The sequence below is a fragment of the Vicugna pacos genome, chromosome 20 (assembly GCF_048564905.1).
Source record: "Vicugna pacos chromosome 20, VicPac4, whole genome shotgun sequence".
In the NCBI taxonomy this organism is placed as follows: domain Eukaryota; kingdom Metazoa; phylum Chordata; class Mammalia; order Artiodactyla; family Camelidae; genus Vicugna; species Vicugna pacos.
The window spans coordinates 26,907,769-26,933,472 of NC_133006.1; the positions used below are offsets into that span (position 1 = coordinate 26,907,769).

General features: G+C 39.5%; 1 protein-coding gene across 1 annotated transcript in view; it reads right to left on the reverse strand.

The window, feature by feature from the left end:
- Positions 1 to 461: 461 nt before the first annotated feature.
- Positions 462 to 25,704, reverse strand: part of SCGN (secretagogin, EF-hand calcium binding protein) — a 28,741-nt gene continuing 3,498 nt past the window's right edge. Inside the window, exons 3-11 of the mRNA XM_006198594.4 lie at positions 24,015 to 24,107; positions 19,137 to 19,226; positions 17,305 to 17,361; positions 16,797 to 16,874; positions 9,295 to 9,350; positions 7,959 to 8,004; positions 7,658 to 7,717; positions 6,099 to 6,167; positions 462 to 870 (exon numbers count right to left, since the gene is read on the reverse strand). Of these exons, the coding sequence (XP_006198656.1) occupies positions 742 to 870; positions 6,099 to 6,167; positions 7,658 to 7,717; positions 7,959 to 8,004; positions 9,295 to 9,350; positions 16,797 to 16,874; positions 17,305 to 17,361; positions 19,137 to 19,226; positions 24,015 to 24,107 (678 nt within the window). The 3' untranslated portion in view covers positions 462 to 741. The remainder of the gene's footprint in view (positions 871 to 6,098; positions 6,168 to 7,657; positions 7,718 to 7,958; positions 8,005 to 9,294; positions 9,351 to 16,796; positions 16,875 to 17,304; positions 17,362 to 19,136; positions 19,227 to 24,014; positions 24,108 to 25,704) is intronic.

Below are 25,704 nucleotides of genomic sequence, written 5' to 3' on the forward strand. Positions count from 1 at the left end.
TACCTGGGAAACATTTTCTCCATATTTCTTCTGTATTCCCACCTACTGGCCAAGTGAGTTCACAAAGAACTTAAAGCAAAATGCAGCCCAGGACAAGTGTTCCGGTCTTCTCCATGTGATGAAATAAACGTGATTATTGGCTAACTCATCTGGGCACCTGACAACTACAGTAGAAGGATTGGTGATGTGATTCCATCAGGATCTCACCTTTCTCTCTCCTCCTTCTCCCACCCCAAGTTAGAGAAGTATTTTGTCCATCAAACCAGCAGGTAGAACACTCTAAAGATCACAACACAAAAACAAGCACCAGTGCATCTTTGTTTCCAGCTACGGGTTTATTTTCACTTGAAAATCTATTTGTAGAAGTTACAAAGCTGCCACAGATGCCACACACCTTTCAGCAGAAAAGCCCACAAAAAAGCTCAGTTGGACGCACTCAGCTGGTAACTAGGGGAAGACAAGCCAAACAGATCCTGGAGGTCAGCTGAGTCTTTGGAGGGCAGGAAAGCCCAGGGTCAAGGGAACACTAACACAGATGCTGCGTGGGGGGCTTCCAGTAAAGGCAGGAAAATACCATACCATTAAAAAGAAGGCCCTCAAGTCCCAGGTCCACTGGCCCAAGAATACCACACCATTTGTTAGAAAGTTTGCCTACTGTGTCCCCAATAGTGAAGCATAGATACAGTTTACCAGCAGAAGCTCAGAAACAGGCTAAGAGCAAAAGGCAAAGCAGTCTGGGGATTATGGGTTGAGTTTCAGCCCAAGACACAAAGCCAGCTCAGACTTCTGAATTTTTCCATCCTTGTTCACATCGCAGTGACGCAAAAGAATCTCCCGGAACTTATCAAGGTCCACCCCGCTGATGCTGGGCTGAGGACAACAAAAACATGTCAGTAGGCAAGCCATCCTTTAATGCCACTCTCCCTCCCCTCTGTGATTGCTCAGTGTAGGGGACACCCTGCCTTCTGAGAGAGCCTCCTTGGAGACATACCATGGGGAAGTGATTATCTCCTCATCCACATGTTGCCAAGGATAAGTTTTCTGCCAACAAGTTCATTTCTCAGCATGTCCCTTCAGGCAAAAGAACTTCTATTCCCATGTCACTTCTCTGCAGTTCTAACAGAAAGCCTATCTTTTTTGCAACCATAATAAAGATATTTCGCCTTCGAGCAGAGGATCATCACCCAAATTCTGTCTTGTACACTGATGAGAGAAGGCACATATGTTATCTCCCTGTGGGAGGTTTCTGTGCCTCTTGTTTTAAAAGGCTTACAGTGAATGAAAGTCTAACTAAAGCATTATGTTCTTGAGCTGAGGACTTCAGATTTATTCCAAGGAATATTTCAGGGACTAAGAAGGAATTGTGATGCGTGTCAGCTAGGAAAATATTCTAAACTCAAAGGCTTGCAAAAGTGAGCAATGTTGGGACTAAGTGATTCTCCATAGGTTATTTTATTTAATCCTCACAATGACTTTGGGAGGTAAATGATTAAGCCTTGTTTACAGATTAGGACACCTAGGCTTGGAGAGAGCTGAAACATCTTGCCAAGCTAGAATGTTGCAAGAGCATTGTGGATCCCAAGTCTTCTGTCTTTAATTGGGCGCTCATTTCACCAGCTCACACTGGTCTCATGGAGAAACGGCTAGCCTAATGAAGCTGTATGAATGGTGATGAATCTAAATTTAAAAGTCAGTGTCCAGAGAGGAAGGAAAACCCAACTAACCAGATTTCCAAACCCCTTGATTAGTGGACTAGTCATGAGTGAGCAGTGGAAGCAGCTGTCTCCACGGTTTGATTTCAGGAGCTCATGGAAGCATTCCCCATCACCCCACCCACCCCAAGGTTTCCTCACTTCAAAAGACAGCTCTAGAAAACCTGCAATAGGAAACAGAACCTTTCATTCTTCAACTCTTCAGCCATATTGAGACGCTAATTTGCACTGTCCCACAGGTTAAATGACTGACACCAGATCTACCCCTGATAGTGGGTTTTCACAGAGGGAAGGAGGGAAGAGAACAGCAGGAACTGGGGGCCAGATTTCAGAGCAAGAATAAATACTAAAGTGGGGTAGAATTCTGGGAGATAGCAGGAGATGAAAGAGTCTGCGGCCAGAAGCTAAACTTGGCCAACTTCACTCTGTCAAAATCCCTGAGTGATTGGACCAAGAGACTAAGATGAAACATATAGTCAGTAGTTCTCTTTGTTGGAGTGCAAGAGGATAGCTCCCTGGGTGTCAATACCAAGCAAGGTATAGATGTGGCCGAAGGAAATGTGGCCTAGAGGTCCTGAAAGCAGCAAGCTATACTCTGTGGCTCTATGTTAGAAACTCCTTTGTTGTGCAGTTACAAAATGGGGAGGTTTGATTTTCAGTATCCCTAACCACTTTTGCTACATCCTTTTTCAAGTGGCACCCTGCCTTAGGATCCTTTTAGCAAATGCCCACTCTTAGCAAAGATTCAGATGGTAGTCATTTACACATTAGCATAAATTAATTTGCCAGTGTATTTACCTCATTCAAGCTATTCTAAGCTTTTTTTCTCTAATTTGTTTTCTGAAAGGAATTATTTCCTTTAAATGAGTAGATATATTTTTGATTGTGTGGATATGTTAGGAAGGCAGTATGAATGTGGGTGTATGTAAAGGAAGTTTCTTTGGACCTTTTATGTTAATGCTCAACAACTCACTAGGAGTCAGGAGAACTATGTGACTGTTCAAAATGCTTGGACTACAGAAGACAAAGCATCTGAAACCACCAAGGGCCTCTGATTTATTAACAAGTTGCCAATATAAATGCATGCAGATTCCTGATCTAAGACCTCTACACATGTTAGTTCTAATCACACTGTTCTAGTAGAACAACACTATGAGATATCGACTATCATCTTTAACTTACAGATGAGGACACTAAAGCACAGAGAGGTCAATTAACCTGATACATGTCAGAACCAAGATACAATGCAGGCAGGCAAGCCCTAGAGCACACCTCTTTATCACTACACTATATCACAGCCTCCTATGTAAAAATGCATTTTTTCTCATCCATCTCATGAGAAAGTATGAGAGTGGATCTAGCATAAGTAGTTAAAAAATACTTATCTGTCCTCCTTGAATCCTGAAATGTTGACTGTTACTGGGAAATGCTTATTCAGTATAATCTTAACTATATACAAACTATACATAGAAATGGAGTCAGTTAATAGTAGATCTATTTCAGTGTAGAGATTGTTTTTCTTCTCTCTACTTTCAAATTTCTCTATGGATGTATAATTTTTATAATTTGAAAATGAAAAGAAATGATAAAATGAGTGCTAAGGGCTAGTAGTTCTTGCGAGGGGCACAGATTTGATTCAGTTCTTTAGGTTAAGTATTATCCCCTCTTGCCAGCCATCTTCTTATCAACAGCAGAGAAAAGCAGATGGTGTATCTAGCAGGGAAAAGAATAAACTTTTGGGAGGCCTGGGGACAGGAACTCTCATAACCTCCAGCCAGACAGCCTGGTCGTATCTGGCATCCCATTTATTTGGCTTCCAATATTACTGTTCACATTTCTGCTTCTCTTTGATGAGTGCTAGGAATCTTGAATGTCTTGCCTTTCCACTTTCTAGTTTAGCTTGTAGATTCTTTTGTTCATTTTCTTGCTGTGCTGTGTGAGCTACAGGCTCTTAAAAAATCCTGTGCAGAAATTACTGTGCTGCTTCAGAGACTTGCTGTCTCTTCACGCTGGCAGAGGACAGCCTTCGGTACCATTTTCCAGAGGTTCAAGAAAAAGATGTTCTGGTAACCAAATAATCTTGATACAGATTTGACCTATGCATTGTACATGACTGTACAAGAATTTAAAGACTATAAAATAAGCCTACTTCAGGGTTATTATCGCAAACATCAGTGATCCTGGCCTGGACTGTACACTCAGAAACTGAACCAGCTCCCTGCTGACCCCATGGCATGTGCTGATAGTTGCTTTTAAAATAAATTCCAGATACTGGTTTGTTGACTTGTCCCATGGCCCTTCCTTATAAAATGAAAATAAAGAAAAAAGGTGCAGGAGACGGCTCTAGTTTATGAAGGTGAGAAATGTCAAATTCTCAGTGTTAGGGTCTCAATGACCCAGTAATGTTGGAAGCCAAATAAATGGGATGCCAGATACGACCAAGCTGTCTGGCTGGAGGTTATGAGAGTTCCTGTCCCCAGGCCTCCCAAAAGTTTATTCTTTTCCCTGCTAGATATACCATCTGCTTTTCTCTGCTGTTGATATGGTCATACTTGACTAAATCTTTCAAATGGTGTGGTGGATGTTTTTTAAGCAACTTGGAAGACTTGGAAAGATCCAATAAAGATATGCACCTTCAATCATCTGGCTTCAGAGGAGAACATTAATAACTAACTACTATATACATACTTTCTAGCTCAACAAATCAGCCTTCCAGAAACTGCTTTTATATTACTGGCCATAGTCTGACCCAGTCCTTAGAAACCAGCTATTTCAAATTGCCTGGTACTTCTATGGGGAAGTGCCTTTCTGTAGCCCAAGAAGCCCACAGAAATACAGAGGTAAGGACGAAAGTGGTAGGGATCCTGATTTCCCATCCAGGTGATATGAGTCCATCAAAGAGTAAGGCAAACTTCTGCTTCCAGCTCATGTTTTTGGATGTTCTCAAATTTTTCCCTTCTCTGTAATTTTCTCAAGATAAATGTCTTCTCTGCCCTCTTGTTGGTTTAGGTTTTACTTCCATCATCTCCCATTAACCTTTGGAAGTCACTGCCAAACTCAGAGAGAGTTGAAAGACAACTGAAAGTGTCTGTAAGGATCTGAAGCTCTTGGGCTCTATACTGAGGCAGTCAGAGGCCCTGGCTCCACTCCACTCCATACAGCTCTGAAAAATAGGTTCACCATCCCATTATTCTATGAAAAGCAAATTGAAACTCTAGTTGAGCAAGGCTTTCTGCTGTACAACTTTAATGTCCGATAGATAATTGCTCATTTGCTATTACAGAAGTCATTCTGATGTTAGATAATGAGCCAAATGGAATTTCCTTGTAGCAATCAGTGTAGATGGCAATACCACACCAACACCCAGAACAATTCTGATGATGCAAATGCGGGAGAAATCTTCAACAGGAGTAACACGTGAAGGAGACAAGAGACAACGGGCCAGTGGGATGGGACTAATAAGAATTATAAGTCATCCTAATTAGACATCAGGAAAAATCTTGTCCATACCTGCTTAATTGCAGAGACTTACGCAAAAATCAGTATCTGGGCATCTTTCTGCCACAAAACTCCAGTTTTAATCAGAGTTTCAAAAAGATCTGAGACTCCAAAAACAGTTAATAATTGTTGCTTCTCTAATTTGTCACCATCTGGGCTAATCAGGACACAATCATTGTGTCTTGTACAAAAACCTCAAAAAAAAATCCTTAAGGATATGAAACTACTAAAATCAATGTCTACACAGTTCCATAGAAAAACACCCATATGGGTGTTGGGAAGTATCTGTTTAACTGGATTGTGCAGCCAGTCAATACGGTTCATCAGGATCTCAAAGGAGATTGCTTTTTCAAACATTGTTTACCCTACATGAAACAGGTCTGTGATGTTGATATAATCAAAATTGCATCAGTTCCAGCCACTGCAATGCCTTGATATATGAAATAACTGTTTTAGACTAGGTGTTAGAGCAGTCCCTTGGTTTTAAAAAATAGAATCCCAAGTATGGGATTTATTAAATGAAATTGAAAGCTTTACTTATTTTAATAACTGAGTCCATGGGAGAAGGATTTATCTGAAATTGAAAAATAAAGCAGTAAGATAAGCAATGGCACTGTGCTCCTTTGTTAAAATAGATAATTTAAATGATGGTAACAAGACACTCCTATGCGGGCTTCGCTTAATTGAAACTACGAATGATCTTAGGAGAGAAGGGAGATTTGTTGGGCTTCACAGAAGCTCAAAGTTTGTTAAACAGACTACATCCATAGATTTTCTCTCTAGCATTAATCTTTGGCCCTATTGATTCCTCAAAATAAACAATGGAATCAATCAAAACAGCAACCCCAATCCATAATAGGAGTAATCTACACAGCCTCATGACATCACCTGGACAAGCTCCATCATGTCTTTGACAAACCCATCCACTTCTGGGCCTTCCAGGGCTCCAGTTTTACTCTGAAAGATAAAAGATCCAACCAACCAGGTATCATTTCCTTACTTAGGAAAGCTTAAAGAATAAATTACACAGGTAGACCAAATCAATATTCTTTTGTGACTGCAAGCAAGTTTAAAAATGATATGTTTCAATGTATGTTCTCTCTGCAGGATGTGAATGCTCCATATGAATTAAAAGACTTCATTGTAGTAACTCCTCTTATGTAACCAAATGGGCACCAGTAGTTTTGAGTTCCTTGGCTCATACAAGTAGTATTAATATAATATGTACCGACTTCATTTGCTTCCTAAATACCAGGACTCAGTTCAGACTAGTGCTAACTGCACATCATATCGATCCTTTGAAGGATAGGTTGAAATTTTAAAATTTTGCTTTATGATTTAACAATGATTTAATTATCAAGATAGGCATTTTAAATCAAGAGAGATTAGATCAGACACATTAGCATTGTTATATGGTTCATATTTAAAATCTTTATTGTTCTACCTATTTTATAAGAATGCCTATAAAATACAATGCGTACTAAAATATTTCAGTTTCTTCTCTAAGGTGCCAGTTATGACACGTCATCCATTCTCTTCAAGGTATTTTTTGCTCCTGAACCTTTAACGTATCACTTTAAAAATCCATTCCCTTAGTGTTTTTACCAGACAGTAGTACTTGCTACATGCCAGGAACTCTTCTAAGAACTTTAAAAACATGAATTCATTTCATTCTCATATAACAACCCCATGAGGTAGGTGTTGTCTTTGTCCTCATCACCCTAATTTTACAGATAAAAAAAATGAGGCACAGGGAGGTTAAGGAACTTGCCCAAGGCCATGTGGCTAATAAATGATGATTCAAACTCAGGTAATTGGTCACCGAGTCTATACACTTTGCTCCACTGCCTCTTTCAGGTGATGGCCTTTTCTGCTTAGAGTATGACACGCAGATATCCAGTCTGATTAGTTTCAGGATGTCTTATGACCTTTCCCAACTTTCTTCTTATTTTTCTTCCTCCTTGCATCATCCTACCTTGTCCTCAAGAAACTCAATCTCTTCACCATACTTTGTTCTTTAGAATTATTATTTTCTCCTCTTTAAAGAAGGACCAAATAGTGGCCGTATGAGAGAGTTAGATTTTATACCAAATATGTCTGACTTTGCCCATATTTCTTTAGGTTCGGTGCGTTTTTTAATTTGATTGTTTGCTTTTGTTTTTGAGCATGCTATTACAGATAGAGACTAGAAAGGAGAAAGTTTTGGTTTGGATCCAAGGAAGAAAAAAAGAACTGTTCTCTTCTGAACCATAAATATTTGTTTGTTCATTTTCACTTAGTTCTTAGAAGTTTCATAGAGAAGCTGAGGGTACCTTGATATAGTAACATGTGTGCTTGCTATTCGTTGTATTGATTTAGGGTCTGTGGTTAGGATGACCCCACACAGGGGCAAAACAAGCTTCCTACTTAAAGATGGCCAGCACAATATGTTGAAAAGGCATACTTACAACATCATAGTGAGCAAAGATTTTTTCAAAGTCTCTCTTCCTTTCTTCAGTAGAACAAGCCTATGTATGGAGAAAACTGTCAATCAGCAGTGTGACACTTGAGTTGTACGATTCTTCTAGGGTCTTAGACAACTTGTATAAAGTTTGAGTCAATAACCTTAATCCCTTGATTCCAACACTGAGCCTTGTCAGTCCCTAGATAAAGGCAAGAGAAATAGATGCCTTCCTTTCTTCCTTCCCTCTCAAATCTATAGAGAAACATGAATGATACAAACCCATCTAGAGAAATGTCACTACTTACATCCATTTTAAATTGGAGAAGGAAGTTTTCCTGAAGAGCCAGAATCCTAAATGGAAAAAACAAACAAACCAAAAAATGTAATCCCACCCACATGATGATCTGTCAGCACTCAATTACAAGTAAATTTATAACTGGTGTGAGGCAGTTTCCAAGTTTTTCTGCAAAATAGGATGGGTGCTTGAAAGCTAGAAATTTATACATTACAAAAAGAAGGAAGGGAATGTTTTATAGGGATTAGTAGTCAGCATAGAGAGACTTTTAAAAATCCATCTTGGTGAAAAGTGGCAGAATAAGGGCTTATGAAAATTCTCTCCTCCATAAAAGTAACAAGAAAACTGGCACACACACAAAAAAATTGTCATAGTAACTTTTTTTCAGAACCTTGGAAATTAACCAAAGGCTTGCAGAAATCTAGTGGTTTTTATTTTAGAAAAACAAGTAAATCTTTGTAAGAATAGTGAACTTTGGCATTTTAACTTGCTTCATCCCTCTACCCTCCTTAGTTCCATGATATCCTTGAAAACCAAGAGCCTCAGTCCCAGGGAAAATCAGCAGCCTAGCAGCTACTGTAGTGGGCAGGACAGGGTACTAGTTCCTTCAAAGCCTAATTCCCAGAGAACCACTATTATTTGACCTCTTTGATGGCTCCCTAGAAGACCCCACTTTCAAGAATGTCTCTATTTGACCTGATTTTGAACCTACCCAGTGGAAAAACAGTGGCAATTGTTAGGATCACAGTTGACCAAGGTAGTAGATAAAAATTTGGATAAACAATAGACTATCTAAAAAGCTTAAGAGAAAAAGCTGGGATGTGAGATATCCACAGGGGCTTTTAAAAACCTCCAAGATTATTTCTGGGAATCTAGACAGTCACACACATACACAGGACTACATCCATGTCCAGGGATGTGTACATGCACAGGAAAGACCTGAGGAGACCCTAGGTTCTCACCTCTGGCTTATCTTCATAATCTGTGCAAGCAGAAGTGAAGGCTAAGGCAGAGTTGCAAACTGCTTGGTTGAATGTTGAAGATGCGCCCAATATGTACTCATGTCATGGGATCCTTATGTAGGACCGTGAATATCTGGCCTTTTTGAGGGCATGCCTGCCCCATAACCCAGTTATAAAATATTTTGAAAATTTTGTGCATTGTGCTTTTCTAGGGAGAGGTGCTTTTATGATTTTCACAAAGGGAGCTGTTACCCCAAAAGACTCACTGACTCTTTAAGACTTCAGGTGAGACTTGGTCTCTACGTTTCAAAAAGAAATGTGTGCTGTCATTAAACCCCTAGAAATGTGTTTCTGAATCTGCGACACCATTACCGTGCTACTCACCTTGCCAAATCATTAAGATCCAACCGGCCATCTTTATTTTTGTCAAAGATCTTCATCTGGAATGCAGAAGGGAAAGGACTGTAAGAAATTCTTGGAACAAGAATTAATTTTGAAAGTTATTAAAGTGCTTTTCTGATTATATATTTGTCTAAATTGGCTGAAACTGACTCATAGAGTAATCCCTATAGAGTATAGAAGAAATATTTCCCATGAAGGCAAAAGTAGTTGAGGAGGATATTGATATGTTAGAAAGTCTGCTCTCTGTAGGCTTCAGAGGATTGTACAGAGAAAAGGAGAGAGAGGCAAAGATAGCAGAGTAGACAGACAGGTGACTTAACTCTGCTGGAAAGGGGATCTGGAGGGAGAAGAGCACTGGCTAAGGCAGGACAACACCAGAGAGAGTTGCTTAGCTTTCCCAAGACCATTCTGAGTTCCCGAAGGTTTGGATGTGAGTCAAGGACCAGTGGACCTTCCATGGGGCCAGCTGAGTGTCAGATGATGCTGGAACAGAGGATGGGGTGGATCACTGAGTCAGCTGGAAGGAGGATGTGGCAGAGAATTAGTGGTTTGCATCCAGCAAGAGTTAAAGGATGACTTCAACCACGAATGTCAGCAAGGTAGCAGCAACTCTGGTCAAAAGGCATCATCCTGGAAACCAGAGCATTGTACCCAGGGACCTCGGCTCCTCCCCTTCACCATGAGGTCCTTCCTATACGCCACTTTTCTCTCCTTAACCACCTTGATGACATTTTTGCAGAAGGGTGTGGGTTGGATATAGACAACTGAGAAATCTAGAAGGCTGAGCTTTTCCTTTTGTAGAGAGACTTAGCCCTATTCAAAGAGGCTGTTTAAATTTACTAGATCAGACTAAGCTTTAAACAAGATATGATTAAAAGTTAAAATTGGGAATACCAGATTGGTTTAGGAAACATGGAGGAGACACATTTCTCTCCATATCTAAGTAGTAGTAGGAGTGAATTTTGTGACTTCACAACACTTTAGTGCTGCAGAATATCTCTAAATATATCTATATGAGGAGGCTGTACAGGGAAAAAGAATCAGTGAGATAATCTAAGGATATATCCAACAGATTTTTGCATTAAAAACATCAGTCCTTCTTCCTTATTTACTATATATATCAACTTTATTTTTAATATTTCAAATGAATTTTAAAGCTCATTCTCTCCTAACCTTGGTATCACAAATATGTATTATGGAATTTATTAAAACAGGTTATATTTTTATACATTTGAACATACTACACATCCAGTCATGCCCTTTAAACATAGACTATATCCAGTAGAAGTCTGAGAGCGAACCATTTTGCTAGAACGTGAACCATGAGTTATTTTCTTTGACTCCATCATTATATAAGGTTCATTCTTAAAAAGAATGAAGAAAGACAGAAAGGGAAGGAAGCAGCTAGGGAGTCAGGTGCTTCAATCCAGGCATGAAGGATAAGACCTGGGACCAGGGTAGAGGGTGGAGGTATTCTCTTTGTCTGCCATATTCTCAGATTTTAATTTGTTATTTTATAGTAGTTCAAACTCCATGCTCTGATTAGGTACAAGAGCTTAATATTTCCCACGTGTATTAGCTTACATTTTAAAAAGCTCAATATTACCTAGTAATATTCTATTCAGACAGCTAATCTTTCCCCCTGCCAGGTGTCGGCAGTACCTCTTAATTAGATGTCATAATTGGATTTTGTTAATCTACAGTTTCCTTCCTTGTACAGAACATTAATTAGGAGTTTAGATAAGACAAGGTCTGACAACCTCAACTTTCCTCTTCTGATTGGATGTTCTGCCTTGACTTGTACCTTGTTTATGCTTCAGACAGCTTCAAATGTGCCAATCCTTATTTGGGTCAATTTGAATTCATTTAGTAGGTTCCATCTCTTAAGTAAAGCATTTGATGCTAAACCTTGGAACCAAATCTTTAATGCAGTGTTGTTATGACTATGTCCATTGCTCAATAAAAAGCCACTAAAGCAGCAGTAAGGTGATTTCACATTTGTTCTATCACTTAGAGCTCAGATCCTAGAAGTCTTTTTTTGGAATTTGAGTTTCTAAAAGTTAGTATACCCAAAATCTCTAGAGAAATGTAAGAATTCCTTTTAAAAATAAAACTGTAGTCCAGTTCCTAAATCTGTTCATTGGAAAAGCATAATTTACCTCTACAATTTAAGAAAGAGAAGTGAAATAGATTGACCAAAATCTCATTAAATTCATCTAGTCTTCAGGGAAAACTCAGATTCTTGAGTGGAAACTCTTTCACCAGATAACCTCAACATTTACCTATCACCTCAGTGCCTAAAATACCAGTGATGGACCACTTGGAGTTTGATTGATCATGGGCATATCTTCATGGGACAGTTTGGAACAAAAATGAATGTTTAAATGCAGCACACATGAGCAAGAGAGCCGTAAGGTTTTAACAATGAAACAGACACATATAACAAGAATAACAGGACATTCTGGGTCAATGGACATTTCTCAACCTTGATAATCAAAAGTTGGGTAAGACCACTTAGATTCCCCACAGCTGCTTCACAGGACTCTAAGCTTCTGGATATAAGCTCAAAGCCATCAAAATTGCATATTTCCAGATTTTTTTCAGCTCTGGGCATTCTGTTGTCAGAGATGCCAGCCTGAGGCTTCTTAAACCTGAAAGCTGAAAGCTGTGAAGAGAGGGGCTCTGGACAACTAGGGCTGCTGGGCACATGCGTGATGTGCATAATTTCTTTTCAGCCAAGTACCAACTTTCTGAACCCTCTACACGTCTACTTCCTGCCTGTCCCTACCCCTTAGGATGAGCTGTTTGACTCAGGTGACCCCTGAGGCTTCATGCAGCCACAACTCACTCTCCTTCCCACTCTCCCTTCCCCAACTTAATCAGTCCGTGTTCCTCTCGTCTCCAGAACAATTCTGTGATACCTTTTCTCGTTTCCCATTGTCTTTCATTAATTTGTTTCCTATTTGGTGTTTAATGAGATGTCAGTTCTGAGGATTATTTAAGGACTTCATGAGGAGAAAAATCAATTTTGGGGGTAGTAAATTCTGTTGTGGCTGTCAGAGCTCCTATATTATCTTATCTTTAAAAATATTAAAAGAATCCTAATCTCCTAACATGGCTTTGTCCTTGCCTTGCTCTTCCCTTTCTTCACAGGGATTTATATCTCTTCTTGATCTCTCAGTAGAGCTTTATTCTCCATCCTTTGAGGATAAAGGATAATCGTCAGTTTTTTCATTTGTGCAATGGGAGTTTAAAAATGCTTATTTCAGAAGGTTTGTGTAAGAATCAATTATTATGATTTAAATATTTAATACTAGAACGAACACTGGCTGTGTTTCAGTGAAAATAAAGTACCGCATGTACTCAGTTAAGAAGACATCTTGAAAAAATTTAACTTTAATTTTGTCCACCTTTTTTTGTCTTGCCTTTGCTGAAGCTCTAAAATTGCTGGTTTGTTGTAGTCCATCTTTTTTTTTTAATCAGGAAAACATCAAAAAAATATATTAATTGGTTCTCAAGGTGAAATTGCTGTATTTAAGGACTGAAGGGACAACTGAACTTAACTCCTACTTTTTGGTTGATACTCTGTGGCAGTGATAGGCATAGTGGGGATGAAGAGAAGGGACCAGAGTGAATTTTTGCTCCTTTTTCAAATTTTCTCCCAATTGGAAGACTCCATAAAGTCAGAGACCACATCTTCCTTAGTAGGTTCTCCCTAAATATTTGTTGAATGAATGAACTCACATCTTTATATGAACCAATTTACCAGCACACATTCCAACCTGAGAGAAGAGCATTAAGAGAGTGGGTGTTTTGGTGAGGGAGGGAGTATTCTGGGTCACTTTGAGACCCCACCCCTCAGCCCAGAAAAACCACCTTAGATTCAGCTTAAGAAAAGGAGCACAATGCCGTGATTTCCGAATCCACAGGGACCTGTCCTAGGCTGGACCTGCTCTGATTGTCCTTTCTGGATTTGCTCTGCTCTGTCTCCTCAGCTGCCTCGTCTCTTGCCTTCACTCCTGGCCTGTTGTGTTTTTTTTCCAGCTCCTCCCACCTCTCATCATCAGCTTGGGGCTCCTGTCTCCCTGTCTGTCTCTGCCCCCTGGGCTCAGCACGGCTCATACCCACTGCCTGATTGGGATCCCTTTGGAGGACCCTCTCTGTGGTGAAGGACCCCGGTGAGAGCCATAAAGGATGGGTCTCAGCACAGAATTCTGGGCACCCTTTCTGGCTCTTCCCTGGAGGGTCTGGTTTAAAAAAATGAAAAGAAAAAAAGGAGCATTTCAGAACATGAAGCATTGCTTAAGGAAAGTTGGGTCTGTGCCAAATGCTGCAGTGTGCAAAGTGCAATCTGAGAGGCACCCCAAGAGGCATCAAGGGCCATAGTGGGGGTGGTGGGTCCCAAGAAACAGAAACAAGGGAGGTAGGAGGGTCTCAAAGACAAACTTCCCATTATCAGGGTTTATTCTTAGCTAGCTGTTAGGTAATAACTGAATATTCAGTTCAGAGAATTTGCGTTAAATAGCCAGCTGTGTGCCAGGCTCTGTGTGAGCGCTGGGAACACAGAGCTAAGGTACTGCTTTGCGCTTGAGGAGTCACAGGCTGGTGGAGCACAAGATCCATAAACAGATAGTGTCAGTGTCATCCTTGACTCCCAGCTGATTCATCAGGAAGTCCTTCTGATTCCATCTTCAAGATATATAGTTTCTCATGTCTTTCGCTACCCTACCCTGGTCCAAGCTGCCATCCGCTCTCACCTACGTGGAGCAATGACCTCTTAATAGGTCTTCCTTATTCCCTCCCTGCCCATTTCAGGCTCTTCTCAACACAGCAGCCAGACCATGGCATCTTCTGCTTCAGACCCTCCGGTAGCTCTCCATCTCACTCCGACTAAAACCCCAAGTTCTCACTATGGCCCCAGAAGCCTGACATGGTCTGGCCTCTGTCTCATCCTTGCTTACTCTTCTCCAGCCACACTGGTCTCTCCCTGTTCTCAAAAATCCCAGGCACACCCTTGACCCAGGGACTCTGCTTGCTATACCTTTGGTTCTCCTTCAAGTTGCGTCTTCTTGAAGGGCCTCCAGCTGATCACCGTATTGATAATCACACCTTCTCCCCAGCCTCCCATCCTAGCTGCCCTTCTGGCACTGCCTGTCCTGCTTTATTTTTTCCATAACACTCATTACCCTCTATTATGCAATATAATTTATTATTTATTATATTTATTGTTATTGTCAGTCTCTCCTTTGTTTTGCTCACTGCTGAATCTTTGGTGACTAGAATAGTGCCGGAGGCATAGCAGGTATTTAATGAATATTTGTGCAATGAATTAAATGGATGACTATGATGTTGACAGTGAAATACACAAGATACTGTAGGGGCACAGAGGAGAGGCACTTGGATCCACCAAGGAAGAAGGTTATAAAAGATTTCCTGGGGCAAGATGATGTCTAACTAAATCTTGAAGGATGAGCAAGAAATAGGTGAAGAAAAATAAGGAAAAAATAGCTGAGCTATGTTAAGTCAGAAGGTAGTGGCTTAGTATTATAGTTGGAGGTGGAGGGACGCCCCTCAGAGTCAAAAGTATTCAAAGAAATACTGGAAACAAACTGGAGATTCTAAATGCAAGCATTCCACTGTGTAGAGCATGTTTTATAAATTAATAAAATCAAGATAACAACAGCCAGTGCTAGTGTTGTGTTAAATCACAAATGCTCAACTGGAAAAATAATCTCCTTGTTATTCTCTCCCTGAGGCAGTTTCAATCTAATTTCCTTTCTCAGAGTATTCATTCTATTAGAGGGTTTTACTAGAATTTAGGTCAGAAGTAAGCTAGAGCTCTCCCTGTAGCAGGGAAACTGCCTCTTGCTTCTGGGGGATTTCCCACTTCACTCTTTAGTGCTAAGCACATATTTTTTACTCAGAATTTCAAATAGCATTTTGCATGCTATTAAAATAGATCATCATAGTAAGAAGCCACATTATTTCCTTGATTGAGATCTCAGCCTAAAGTTTGATTCTGTCCTTGGCATCAGCTTTGATTCTGTCCAGGCCATTTATAAGTTATCATGGTCAAGAGCACGTTCTTCCTTCCCAGGGCAGACGCCCTTGCTGGGGGCAGCATTCAGAGTAGTTAGAGGGCAGAGTGGGAGCCAGGAAGTTCCAGGGTTGACCACCAGGAGGGCTCAACTTCCGGTTAAACTGGTACCTTTGGGAAGGCAACTTAATGTTTCCCAGTGATAATCGGATTTTTAAAATGAGTTTAGGAAATCAACTTGGTGGTGACTTACCCTTTCTAAGCCTCCACAATCAGATACACAAAATAGCATAAGCAATGCCAACACTGTAGAGACGTTGTTAGAAATAATACTAATTAATATTTGAAAATATCAGTTAAAGGACTAAATAGATGAACCTCAGAGTACACATTTTAATGGGAACGCACAAACTCTTCTCAGTAATATATATCCCCAACTGTTGACCAGAAAGTTCAGAAGGTGAGTCTGCTCAAGAACTCTTTATATAATAAGTAACAATTCCTAAAGTAATTAAGCCTTTACCAGCAATTTCCTTGCTTATTAGTTAAGAAACCTAGAGCCTGATTGGAATGAAGTACATCTGAGAATGGGAAGGGACTCAGGGGAGACAAAAGGGAGAGAAGCCGGATCCAATTCAATATGAATTGTTGATTAGCCCTGGGAGAAATGCATCAAACGACTATGAGGATGAGTTCACCAAAGGCAACTTCTACTTCACAATTTTCCAGGGAGCTTTGACACTGAAATAGCATCAGGGTCGTTTAGGACGTGGATTGCATGAGGGGCACGTTAAATAATGACAACAAGGACCACAACCACCACTACAGTGGGAGCTAACATGTACTGATCGCTCACTATTTCCTAGATGCCCTGCAAGTGCTCCATAGGCATCAGTTCACTTGCTGTCACAGTAATTAGGTACTGTTCGTCCCCATTTTATAGATACAGTAAATAAAGTTGAGAGGCTGGACAGTTTCCCAAGGTCATAACTAAGAAATGGCAGAGGTGGGACACACATTTCCCATCTGACTCTCACTTGCTTTAAATCAACATGCTAAATGAGTAGAACCACCCACTGTGGTGAGAGATGGCTCCTGTATATTTGTTCCTGATTTTCTGTGTCCATACTTCCTTGTTTCTATGTGACTTGGATTAGCATTAAGGTTATTGGCCTGGTGCTTAGTAACCCAACTGCGACTGGACTTTCCAATTCTCCCCAAGGACAGGGAAACAGCTTTCTCTCTCAAGTACCTGCACTCTCATCCCAAGAGAGAGGCTAAAGCAGCTCATCTTTAGCCAGTGTTTGCCAGAGGTGAAGGTTTGCTCATGCACTTACCTGGTTTGCAAACACTTACGGGGCACTTACTCTGTGCCCGACACTGTTTCTGGGCCCTGGAGGCAGTGGGTGAGCTGTCGTCATGGATAGCGCGTTGCTCAGTTACTTACCATGGTGCCAGTATATTCTTCCAGTTTAGCCTCAGGTATGGCCTTTTCATGATGGAGGAAGAGGTCTCGGAGGAAGTTCTGTGACATCAAGAGACGAGCCATATATTATCCAGTGAGCAAAGAAACCTGAAAATCTTGAGACCTTAATTTAAGGATTGTGTTTCATTTGTTTTAAGAAGAAAATAGAATCCTTTTAGAAATAGAAATAGAAAGCAATAAATACAAGAATGGAGGGCTGTCACTGTTGAAAGGGAGCACTGTTTAAATGAAACCCAGAGAATAGCTTTAGGCAGGAAAAAGTGTCATAAATCCTTGATTATGTCTCTTTCCCAGAGAGAGCAGTGTTACATGCAGTTTGTAAATCTATCCATGAATAAGTTCTTTTTTTAAAAGTAACAAATTCATAGCTAGGTTTCTCGGAAACAAAGAAACCAAACTCATGATACACATGTCCCCAGTGATGAACAAACCCACACTTCACCCAGAGACAGTTCCCAGTAACACTTACACGAAGCTCGGCAGCTGATATAAAGCCACTGCTGTCGGCATCATATTTGCGCCAAATCTGAAATACACAAAAAAAATCATTCATCCATTTAGCCTCGTCATTTCTGTGTGTTTCCTTTCCATCATATTTCTGTTACATATGTGACAAAACTGAGAAGGTCATGTTGTCTATACACTTGGGTATTCTGTTTATTATTTTCATTAAAAATTTTCTGTGAGCATTTTTAAACACAATTAAAATTATCTCTAAAATATTATTTAAAATTTGAATACAGTGTGATTCTACACAATTGGAAAATACAGAAGTACAAAGAACATGAAAATCATGTCAAATCTTACCCCTTAAAAACAACCAATATTTAGTGTGTATTTACCTGTTGTCTCATTTATATAGATGCTAGGGTGGATAATATTTTAAACAAAGTTAAGATCATAATGCATATACAATTTTGTTTCTTACCACTATAATGAATCTCCTCCATGTCATTAGATAGTCTTTGAAAACTTGATCTTTAGTGATGCATAAAATTCCACAGTGGGGCTTTTCCTCATGAATCTCCAGTGCCTAGGACTATTTCTGGCATACTGCCGGTGCTTGTAAGTATTTGTGGCATGAATGAATCATATGAATGTATCAGAATTTACCTACTTTTTCCTTCATTGTTAGACATTTGTTATTTTCAGTTTTAACTATAAGTAGCACTGCAACATTTAATGAACATTGTGTAGAAAACTTCTCTGCACCTCTGATTATATTCTTAAGATAGGTGCTTGGAGAAGTAGCATTGTTAAGTCAAAGGGTAAAGTTTTTTTTAAGTTAACTCTGGATAATGAAATGTTAAAGGATCCTAATTTCATTTTTTCCATAAAATTATCCCAGTGTGCATGCCTACCAACAGAGCTTGAGCAACAGTCTCAGTATTTCTTTGCCAGCCTTCATTTTTTTGTTGATCCTTTTAAAATCTTCACCTCTTTAGTAAAAAGTAGTTGTTTTTAATTTGCATTTCTTTGGTGACTGTCATATATCGATTATCTGTTCAGATTTCTTCTGTGAATTGTTTATGCAAGTGCTTGCTCAATTTCTCATGACTTTCATTTGCCAGAAGGCAAATAAATTAGTGCAAAAGGTTGCTAAGTTATTATCTCCTAAATGCAGACTTGGTAACTCTTTCAGGAGTGAGGCAGTAGCCCCCTTGAATCTGCTGCTCTAGCCTTGGAGAAACCTGCTCTGCCTTCCCTGATCTTTTTTCACCCACAGACAGAAACACCTAGAGGCTGAAAGAGGAGATAAGAGGAGCCATTGATTCTGCCTTAGGTTTTTACTCATGTAAAGTGATTGCAAAAAGACACCTTCTGGTTAGATCAGCACTCTAATAAGTTATATTACTGTGCCGTCAAAACTAGAATTAGTTACCAACATTTAAAACTAAGTAGATTCCCATTGAGTTTAGATGTCTAGGCTGCATTCTCAGAAGGCAGCGGTTCACTGGAGCTCAAAGGGCCATTGGCTCTAGATGGGGCACGTGCTCTTCAGGTCCACAGTCCCCACCCTCCTCTCCCACTACATCCTCAGCGTACCTGCCAGTCCTTCTCTCTAAGCCTTCGTCTAACCCAGGCTAAAGGAATTTGTCAGCTTAGGAGCAGTCTAGGTCTGCACACTGAGAGAGCACACTGGGGCTTGGGGCCAAGTCCAGACTTAACACAGGAACTCCTTTGCTTGGTCTTGTCCTCTCTGGGAAGCTCTCTCTTGGGAACAGGGCACGAGTGGTGACAGCCACAGCAGTAACTGGGGTCCTGACCTCATCTTCCATAGAGACATGACCAAATGCTTACCTGCATAAATTCCACACTGCTGTCCAGAGGGGTTTCCTGGCGAAAGAGCAGAAGAAAATTTTCATCCTCAGACAAGAACATGCAGGCAAGCTAAAGAAAAGAGGAGAAATAGCAGTCAGTGACACTAGCCAGTGCTCCTTGGGTAAAAGGCATAGTGGAACATATTAGAGGCAGGAAGGGCTTGAATCTCTCAGGATGGGGAGCCCAACGTGCAATTCTGTGCCCTTGATAGTCATTTTGGATTCATTGATTCTTTCAAGAAGTATTGCACCCTTCCTAGGTATGAAACACTAGGAGTATCTGCCTCCCATGAGCTTACATTCCAAATTATTGGACAGTTTATTAAATTATTGATTATTATTATTATTAATATATTATAAATATAAACTGGTCTACACAGAGATAAAGAACTTGCCATAGTTATGCAGGCAGTGGTAGAGTTATGATTTCAACTAAGCCCACACTTTTAACCACCATGCTATGCTGGTGAGATACTGTATGTATAAATCACTTTAGTGCCATATGCAAAAGCAAAAATGATTGCTGTCTGGCTTGATTCTTTTTGATCTTGACTTTTTTTTTTAATTTTGTGGGGGGGAGGCAATTCGATTTATTAATTTTTTTAATGGAGGCACTGGGGATTGAACCCAGGACCTTGTGCATGCTAAGAACATGCTCTACCACTGAGCTGTACCTTCCCCCCTTGGCTTGATTCTTTTTGTTTGTTTGTTTTCTGTTTTTTCTTTTTTCTTTTTCTTTTTTATTGAAGTATATGACTGAAACATCATGCTGCACACCAGAAACTGACACAACACTAAACAACTGACTACACCCCAATTGAAAAGTAGCTCTTTTTCAAATTGAAATATAATCAGCCCACAATGCTGTATCAACTTCTGGTGCACAGCAAAATGTTTCAGCCATACGTATATTGCTTTTGATGTTCTTTTTCATTATAGGTTACTACAAGATATTGAATATAATTCCCTTTGCTATACAGTAGAAACTTGCTGTTTATCTATTTTATACATAGTAGTTAGTATCTGCAAATCTCGAACTCCCAGTTTATCCCTTTGCACCTCCTTCCCCCACTGGTGGCCATAAGTTTGTTTTCTATGCCTGTGAGTCTGTTTCTGTTTTGCGTATAAGGTCATTTGTGTCTTTTTTTCTGGATTTCACATATGAGTGATATCATATGGTATTTTTCTTTCTCTTTCTGGCTTACTTCATTTAGAATGACAGTTTCCAAATCCATCCATGTTGCTGCAAATGGCTTTTTATGGCTGAGTAGTATTCCATTGTAGAAATATACCAGCTTCTTTATCCAGTCATCTGTCAATGGGCATTTAGGTTGCTTCCATGTTTTGGCTATTGTAAATAGTGTTGCAGTGAACACTGGGGTGCATGTATCTTTTCAAATTAGAGTTCCATCTAGATATATTCCCAGGAGTGAGATTGCTGAATTATATAGGGTAAATCTATTTTTAGTTTTTTAAGGAATCTACATACTGTTTTCCAAAATGGCTGTACCAAACTACATTCCTACCAACAGAGAAAGAGGGTTCCCTTTTCTCCATACCCTCTCCAGCATTTGTGGTTTGTGGACTTTTTGATGATGGCCATTCTGGCTGGTGTGAGGTGATACCTCATTGTAGTTTTGATTTGTATTTCTCTGATAATTAGCGATATTGAGCATTTTTCATATGCCTATTGGCCATTTGTATGTCTTCATTGGATAATTGCTTGTTTAGATCTTATACCCATTTTTGGATTGGGGTTTTTTTTTTTTTTGCTTGCTTGTTTGTTTGTTATTAATTTGGATGAGCTGTTTGTATATTCTGGAAGTTATGCCTTTGTCAGTCGCGTCATTTGCAAATATTTTCTCCCATTCTGTTTTGTTTATGGTTTCCTTTGCTGTGCAAAAGCTTGTAAGTTTAATTAGGTGCCATTTGTTAATTTTTTTGTTTCTTTTGCCTGGGTAGACTGCCCTAGGAGAACATTGCTGAGATTTATGTCAGAGAATGTTTTGCCTATGTTTTTTTTCCAGGAGATTTATAGTGTCTTGTCTTATATTTAAGCCGTTTTGAGTTTATTTTTGTGTATGGTGTGAGGGAATGTTCGAAACTTATTTATTTATATGTGGCTGGCTTGATTCTTAAGTGTTATATTCTTTTATATTGTTAGCGTCTATATAATACTTTAAAAGCAAGTTCGCTTGTTATAAATTTAACCATCCACCTTTCTATGAGCACCAGTTCTATTGATTTACTTCCCTTGCTCTCATGAACAAAGGTAACATTTTCTTCCCCATGTGATTATAACATTTATTTTAGCACATAGGCATTTTTGGCTGGGTCACTGCCAAACCCAGAGTGTTTTAGTATTTATTATCTTCTTTCTGAGTTGTCTCTCAAGCAATGATCATTTCTTCTATAACTGTAGTTCTCTCAGCATTTTGTATAATACCAAAGAGCAAGTCCAGAGCAAATGCTTTTGGTAAGTTGTAGGAATGATCAGCCCACACTCCTATTCATATTCTCTAGTTGGATATAGGTCAGCTCAAGGGCACATCATGTGAATAACAGCTATCATACATTGAATAGTTGCTACACGGCAACATGCTTTTCATTTATCATCACATTAAGTTCTCACACCAATCCTTCAGTTAAGTATAAATACCCCCCTTTTACTAATGGGAGGCAGCACAATGCTGTTATGTGATAGGCTTTAGAGTGGATCCAGATTCCTTCTCTGTTATTCCCTATTATTTGATCTTCAGCAATTTAATTGATACCATTATGCCTCAATTTCCTCATTTGTAAAATGAGGGTAATATTTATATCCTGATGCTTATGTGAAGACTAAAATTTACATGAGGCACTATTTATAAGCTGTTCAGCAAAGTCCCTGGTACATATTAAAAATTTAGTAAATGGTGACTATGCTATGTTGATGAAGATGATGAAATTGAGGCTCAGAGAAGTTAACTCACTTGCCCAGGTTTTCATATTTCACCATGTTGCCTTTATGCTTTTCCTACCCACCCACACAATGTCAACTGGAACTGAGAACTGCTCTTCAGAAGTAAGTGTTTTTTCACATGGGGTGGCAGAGGCTAAGAAACCAAATTAAAACACAATTTACTGGTCCGAAGTCTCCAGAACCCACTCTGTCTTCAGTTTTGACTGCAGTGGCACAGAGAAGCCCTGGATGAATCAAATACATAGATCATCCCCAAGCCTCATTTTGGCTCTCAGTGTGACTTCTTCCCCATTTTGTTTTGTGCTAAAATACCTAGAGTGTGTGCACGTGGGCTGATTTTTACATCACAACAATCTGAATAAGTGAAATGGTGAAGGGTATAGGACGAGAGGGTAGGGGAGATCTTGCTGCTCTTTAAACTTGCAGACTCATGAGGTTTTTAGGGGCCTTGTGACCAGAATAGTCCTAGACCATCAGCTTGTCTACAGACAATCTCAGTTATGCTCATTGGCTGGACTCCGTGACAGAATGATTGGCACAGATGTCAAAGTTGTTGCCACGTTCCCCATTGCTTCAGGAAGGTCTACCAGTAATTAGTAAGGTAATGACATAGTTTTTCATTATTTACCATGTTTCACTCATTTATTATTAAGTCGGTAAATACTTACTGAGCACCACTATGCACTGTGCTCTGTTCTGTGGGCTGGAGAGTGCAACAGTGAACATGTAGTCAGTAATACTTTGCTATTTCTAGCTTGATGCTTGCACTTACCTTTCCATTAATGAATACACTAATACTTTTACATCAATTACAATGCGATTTTGGTTACATAAATAATTTTTGCCTTTTAGTGAAAATTTTGGAAATAACTACACTGATAAATCTAAAATTTAGCTTATTGGTTTTCTGAAAAGGTAGCCTCCTGGTGTACATGTCTATTTTTTATAAGAAGACATTATCTTGCCTTATTATCATAACTTTCTGAAGAAAAAAATTGCTCTTTTCATCAATAATATTGACTGTCCAAGTATGACAGCATCAAGAGACCAGCTGTGCAGATTTCAGGTAATATGTCTAGCAGGCAATTTTGACTATGAAATAAATGTCTTAGTTTCATAGCAGCTCATTTTTATGTATGGATTCATAGCTATATAGAATAAACCTATATAGATTGATACCTATAAGTGAGTTACACTTGAACCACTTATTGGCCATATAATGCCAGGAAAGTAACTTCAGTTTGTTTATCAGTAGAATAAGGATAGTGTTCCATGTCTACTTTCTATAGCTACTGTAGGGATAAAGTAACATAATGTGTGGAAATCCTTTCTAAACTGTAAACCTTTCTGTAACTGGAAGGGAAAACGATCATGTTAAAGATAGACTATGCAAGGCACTGCATGCTTAATGCAGTTCCTTGCTTTAATAGGTACCCAGTAAGTGTGGACTGAGTTCAAGTAAAGACAGCTACTGTCTGTTTTGTTTTTAATGATATTCAGAGATAGTTCTTTCCAGCCTCCACTGGGTGCTGATGCTGAAGTTTAAACTCATTTATTGTCAGTAGGTTTTCCCTTATGTCAAGGTTGAATTTGAGCAGGCCACTGTGTAAGAGACAAATATTAGATCAAGCAACTGAAAAGCCTCCAGCATATCAATTCCCCAATTATAAGGTAAGTATAAATATTGACTGACCTAAATAAAATGATGGAAGAATCATTACCCTTTGTTACTAAGCCGATGAAAAAGGAAAGGAGAGTACTTCAAAAATGTTAGCTAACCCAGCTGCCTGGCAGAGGGTTCTAATTTCCCAATCAAATGTAAGCCTTTCATTATCCTTCACAAGGAATTATAGTCCACAAAGGTACAGTGAAGAAAGTAACAGTTGTAGAAAGTACCTCTTTCATTTGTATGCGACCATCTTTAGAGACATCATGGGTAGCCATAAATTGTTGTTTCATTTTCTGCACATTTTTTTCCATGACTGCATCCTACAGTGGGTCAGAGAGAACCACATTAAAGCCACTGGGATTCCAAAAATGTAGTTAGGATGTCAAATATTCAGAGTGTATAGCCTGATAATTATGTTAGTCTAATCTGGAAGGCAAGTTACTTAGCCATTGAAAGTGATCCTACCAAGTTGCAGACAAGAGAGAGGCGGTGGAGGTTTCTTAATCAAATAACCACTAATCAGAATCCTGACTAGGTAAGATTTATAGCTAGTGATCTCCTAAAATACGAATGAAGAGAAGCTTAGGGACTAGAGTGTTAATAGAATAAATTTGAACATCATTCTGTATTTTGTTGTGACAAAAGACTATTGTAATGAACATAGAAACTTTCTTCCCAAGAATTCAGAAGTTTCATTCTATTTTTAAGTGAAAAGTTCTTCCAGGCCCTCAGTTTCCCAGAGTTCATTCTATTAATCTTGGATTCAACAAAGAAAAAACAATTAGGAGAAAATAACTAAAGAGGAAACCAAAGAAATAAAGTAATCATGGGAGGGGGGGATATGGCTCAGGGGTAGAGTACATGCCTAGCATGCATGAGGTTCTGGGTTCAACCCCCAGTACCTCCATTAATAATAAATAAACCTAATCCTCCCCTCCCCCAAAAAAGAAATAAAGTAATCATTGAACTACCAAAGATGGCACATATCCCTTCCTGGTACAACCTTTTCTGCACATTAAATTGTTCTTCATCAGAGGACTGCGTGGTTATTACAAAGAAAGTTAACTTATATAATCAACAACAGAGAGTGAATTTTGATGCAACGACTGAGAGGCACGGATGCAGCCAAACAGTGCTGGATTCCTAGACTCCAGAACAGATCAGTTATGCTAAGTGTATTCTTCCTAATACTAGCACACTATCCAGCCAGGTTTCCTCTCCACTAAGTATAGAGAGATTAGCCTCTTTATTCTTGGCACCATAGATTGTGTGGTTTGTTTGGTTGTATGGGTGTGTATGTGCATCAAACAGAAAAATCACAATGGAAATCACTCAGGAATGTGGGTCTTCACTTTGAATTTGAGCTTGACCTTCCAGATTAAGAGTTCTGCCAGGCTAGCAGTCATTTCTGTGTCTCTGACATATAGTACCAGTGGACTGAATAAGTGGTTATGATGCACTAGGCATTCCGAAAAGAAATTCACTAACACAGGCCATGGTGGTGAGAAATTTGATTTCAAAGTAAATATGAAACCAAAGAGGCTGTAGCTAGATTCTGTATGATACCTCTGGTTTGAAACTTGACTTCTGTCCTTTCAGACCTCTGACCCCAAAGTCAGTGACTACCCCTTGGCCCTAAAGCACAGGAGTCTAGGGCTCCCTCTGTTGTAATTTCCCATCAGGCCCCAGCAGGGTTATCATCTCTGAAGCCCTGAAAAATGCCCAGGATGTGCTGCAGTCTGTACGTGAAGAATGCACACACAGCCACAGAAAATGATGCTCTGCAATGGACTGGCTAGACCTGGACCTAGTGCAGAGGCTGATTCTGAGCATTTGAGAAAAAAAGAAAGGTGGGATGGGGTGAGTAACAGAAACAGCAGCAAGAATGGCTGATGGTTCCATTAAGTCAATCCCCTC